Source organism: Peromyscus leucopus, chromosome 5, assembly GCF_004664715.2.
Source record: "Peromyscus leucopus breed LL Stock chromosome 5, UCI_PerLeu_2.1, whole genome shotgun sequence".
In the NCBI taxonomy this organism is placed as follows: Eukaryota; Metazoa; Chordata; class Mammalia; order Rodentia; family Cricetidae; genus Peromyscus; species Peromyscus leucopus.
This window is the reverse complement of record NC_051067.1, coordinates 57,105,819-57,110,379: the sequence shown is the minus strand read 5'-3', so window position 1 is coordinate 57,110,379 and position 4,561 is coordinate 57,105,819. Positions and strand designations below refer to the sequence as shown.

General features: G+C 43.7%; 1 protein-coding gene across 1 annotated transcript; it reads right to left on the bottom strand.

Annotated features, from left to right (window-relative positions):
- Positions 1 to 2,450: 2,450 nt before the first annotated feature.
- On the bottom strand, positions 2,451 to 3,059 carry LOC114708786 (60S ribosomal protein L24-like). The gene has a single exon (XM_037205612.1). It carries the CDS (start codon positions 2,988 to 2,990, stop codon positions 2,517 to 2,519), a length of 474 nt encoding a protein of 157 aa, XP_037061507.1. The 5' UTR covers positions 2,991 to 3,059; the 3' UTR covers positions 2,451 to 2,516.
- Positions 3,060 to 4,561: the final 1,502 nt, after the last annotated feature.

Genomic DNA, 4,561 nt, shown 5'->3' with positions numbered 1-4,561 from the left:
CTGGAAGTCACTGAAGATTTAAGGAAATTCTCAGATTGTGAGTCAGGAGTTCTAGAAAGGAGAGTGGGGTCCTTTGAGGGAAAGGTTGTCAGGACCCCGAACCCTGCAGTTAGCACCTCCAGTTTTATTCATTCTTATTAATTCCTCAAACTCCTGTGTGTGTCCGGGTGCTCAGGGATTCTGGCGTGGGGACCACAGGGTCAAGTGGATCTCAGCAGCTCCTGAACTAATGCTAGAAGGCCTAAGCCTGAGATAGGGGTGGTCACAATTACAGCCCCACTTATGTTGCTTTGTGTGGCATCGCTGTGTGTGGAAGATGGTGGATGGGAGGATGGGCAGAGAAGAGGCAGGTGATGTGCAGCCACTCAGATTGTGAACAGTGTTGTCTATGATGGACAACTTGGATAGTAAATTTGTCCTGACTGCTCTGGACTGCAACAGGACCCTCCTAAGTCAACTTCCCTGGTCCCACTGGGGTCTGGAGTTCCTGTCAGGCTGATATAGAATGCAGTCATCTTCCACAGATTGAGATCTTGTGAAATAGTAATTTTAGTATCCTTTTTTTTAGAAAACAAAACAAACACCTACTTTTCAAAACACCCAGAAAAGCTGGTACTAAATCTTTTCCTTCCTTCCTCCCTCCCTCCCTCCCTCCCTCCCTCCCTCCCTCCCTACCTCCCTCCCTCCATCCCTCCCTCGCTCCTTTCCTCCCTCCCTCCCTTCCTTTTGTTTTTCAAAACAGGGTTTCTCTGTGTAGACCTGACTTTCCTGGAACTTACTCTGTAGACCAGGCTGGCCTCAAATTTACAGAGATCCACCCATCTCTGCCTCCTGTGTGCTGGAATTAAAGGCGCGCACCACCACTACCCCGCTTGTTTTTGTTGTTGAGACAGGGTCTCACTATGTATAGCCTAGGCTGGCCTCAGTGTCTTTTGCCTCCTGAGTGCTGGGTTAGAGAAGCACATCACCATTCCTTCTCTCTCTCTCTCTCTCTCTCTCTCCTCTCTTTCTTTCTTTCTTTCTTTCTTCACTACTAGGGATTGAAAGCTAGGTAAGCACTTTACTACTGAACTATATCCTCACTGCCTTATTCCATTGCATTTAATCGTTGCTGATCATGGCAGCATGCCCAAGTATCCTGTTTATTCATCAAGTATTTGATCAGTTCTCATGTGCTCAGCACTTTTCAGAATGTTAGAAACAAAGTTGTAGACAAGGCAGATAATATCCCTACCTTCATGGACTTTGACATTTTAGTTGTCAGGCAAAGAAAGTGAAGAAAATAATTTGCAATCTGATAAAGCAGTGGAAAACAAATAAGCAGAATACTGACAGAATATTGGTTGAGGGGAAGTGGGAAGGGCTAGCTCTGTGAAAATGCTCAGAAGGAAGTGGAGGTCAATCACTGTGGAACCAAGAAGAGTACAAAAGTGTTAGCTGGTTAAAGGCCAGATTCCAGGACTTGAAAAAACTAATGCTTGGACTGTACCAATCAAAAAGCAAGGGCATAGCACCAGACAAATGGAAGGGCCTGAAGAGGCTAGATGAAGCAATCCCTTGTGAGCTGTATTACCAGCCTTGCATTTCTTTCTAAATACAAACTATACGCAGAGGCATGGACATGATCAGATTCGTTTTTTAAGAAGACAATGGATAGGATATAGAGGGTAAAACTGTTGGGAAAGCCCATGGAGAAACCATCACAGTGGAACAGAAGAGATGAAAGCAGCTTGGATTAAGGCTTTCTCATGTTCTTTCCTTAAACTCAATTTCTTCCTTTGTAGATTGAGAATAGAAACACAGGAAAAACAGATCAGCAAACAATTGTTCCCAGGCACTGAGATATAAGAAAGACTCCAGAGAGATGGCTCAGAGGTTAAAAATACTAGCTGCTCTTCCAGAGGTCCTGAGTTCAATTCCCAGTAACCACATGGTGGCTCACAACCATCTATAATGAAATCTGGTGCCCTCTTCTGGCAGGCAGGCAGAATACTGTATAATAAATAAATAAATCTTTAAAAAGAAAGACTCCAATGTGCTGCAGTGTGTCAAGATTTGAAATATATTGAAGATTGGTGTACTTTCTACCATTCTCTACCAACTAACCCACTTCCTCTTATTCAGGTTTCACTCCAGCGGGAACTAAGAACAGCTGTGGCCTTGTAATTCACTGAACCAATTAGTGGCTTTAAAGTTGCTTCACCATGGATAGTTTTTGTTGCTTAACTAGCTGTTTATCAACTGGGATAGGCAGTGACGCAAGAACCAAGAATGGCTGTAGAGTTGTGGTCGGGCTCAGTCTGGGAAGGTTAGCTCAGTTCAGGTGTTTGCTTTTGCTTCTTGTCCTTTGTGCAGGGCTTTTGGACCTGTACTGCCAACATTAAACTTCAGTGTAAAGGATCCTTGCTAATCTTACATTCAGTTCTTCTATCCTAGTGCCTTTACATTTCTTTTTTTTTTTTCTATTTTTTTTAGAGTTAGAGATTGATCTTCATTCAAAACTTTGATCTACCAAGTTAGCGTTTTCCACCAACTCGGGGAGCTGAGACCTTCACAGGCTTCCCAATCTTTTGTTTAGGTGCTGCTTTGGTAGGGGCCTTGGCAGCAGCCATTGCTGTCTTCTTGGATACCTGCTTAGCCTTTTTTGCTTCCTTGGCAGCCCTGATAGCCTGTTCTCGCTGAGCTTTCCTAACTTCTGGTTTCTGATTCCTCTTGGCCATTATATCTGCAAGAGATGCACCAGTGATAGCTCGCTGGAATTTGACTGCACGGCGGGTTCTTTTCTTTTGAATTTCTTCTGACTGTCCCTTTTTGTGTTTTCTTCTGTAGAGGACAGTCCAGTTTATCTGCCGAGGATTCCTTTTGCAAAGGAATGTGGACTCGCATTTTGCATTAAGAAACTGGAAAACCTTCCCGTCAGTCCTAGCATAGTGCCGCCCGTGTCCGGGGTAGATCTTGTACCCACTGAAACTGCACAGCTCGATCTTCATGGTGAAAGCTGCCGGCAGGCCGGAGGAAAGATGGCGAAGAGAAAGGCCTTTACATTTCTTGATAACTGTATCATTGAGGAAATGCTGTTCATTCAAAACAACATAGAATAATGAATGTAATAAATCAATAAAATTAATGTAATTAATGAATATCATAAATATAATTATTGAATGAATACTGGGAATGTAACCAGTGAATACCACAAATTTAATTAATATCATGAGTGTAATTAATGAATATCATGAGTATACTTAAAAAATAAATTAATAAAAAATTCATCTGATACTTTTGCTGTTGTTGTTTTTTCCGAGACAGGGTTTCTCTGTGTAGCTTTGGAGCCTGTACCTAGAACTTGCTCTGTAGACCAGGCTGATCCTAGAACTCCCAGGGATCCGCCTGCCTCTGCCTCCCGAGTGCTGGAATTAAAGGCGTGTGCCGCTACTGCCCCTGGCACCCGAGACACTTAAAAGTCTCTTTAGTATCTGTACCACTGTTTTTGTATCAACTTGATACAAGCTAGAGTCCTTAAGGAGTAAGGAGTCTCAGTTGAGGAAATGCCTCCTTAAGATCCATCTGTAAGGCATTTTCTCACTTAGTGATCAATGTGGGAGGGCCCAGCCTATGGTAGGTGGTGCTATCCCTTGACTGGTGGTATGAGTTCTATGAGAAAGCCGGCTGAGCAAGCCAAGGGAAGCAAGCCAGTAAGCAGCACCCCTCCATGGCCTCTGCATCAGCTCCTGCTTCTAGAATCCTGCCCTGTTGGAGTGCCTGTCCTGATTTCCTTCACTGGTGAATAGCAATGTGGAAGTATAAACCAAGTAAACCCTCTACTCCCTAACTTGCTCTTTGTTCATGGTGCTTTGTCACAGCAATAGAAACCCTAGGACAAGTTGGTACTAGTGAAGTGAGGTATTGTTGTGACAGACTTGACCATGTTTTGGGGAGGATTGTGGAAGGACTTTGGAACTTTGGGCTAGAAGAGCCATTGAGTGTTAAGGGCTCAGTGGGATGTTATTTAGGAGCTTGGAATATAAGAATGTTCAGAGCAGTGCAGAGGATGGAGGCCTGGCTTGTGAAGTTTCAGAGAGAAGTTTAAAGACTCTATCAGAGCCATTTGTTATTTTGAATTAAGATCCTGTAGTTCTGGTTAGCTGGGGCTGAAGAATCAGCTATGATTAACAAGATAACAGAACTACTAAAGCAAAACTGCTTCCCTGGAATACTTGATGCTAGTCAGCTGGAGCTAAGAAATTAGGGGTGATTAAGAAGAGACCAGGGCAGTGGTGGCGCACGCCTTTAATCCCAGCACTCGGGAGGCAGAGCCAGGGGGATCTCTGTGAGTTCGAGGCCAGCCTGGTCTACAACGTGAGATCCAGGACAGACACCAAAACTACACAGAGAAATCCTGACTCAAAACAACAAAAACAAACAACAACAACAACAAAAAAAAAAAAAAAAAAAAAAAAAGAGACCAGCATCACTCAGGTGAGATCTTCAGGGAAGTGTTTCCTGAGATCACAAAGAAGCTGTGTTCTAGAGGCAGCCAAGGCTGTACTGGACTCGGTAATGT

Excerpts from the sequence above, each read along its gene's own strand:
- LOC114708786 (XM_037205612.1), bottom strand. The coding sequence starts at position 2,990 with ATGAAGATCGAGCTGTGCAGTTTCAGTGGGTACAAGATCTACCCCGGA.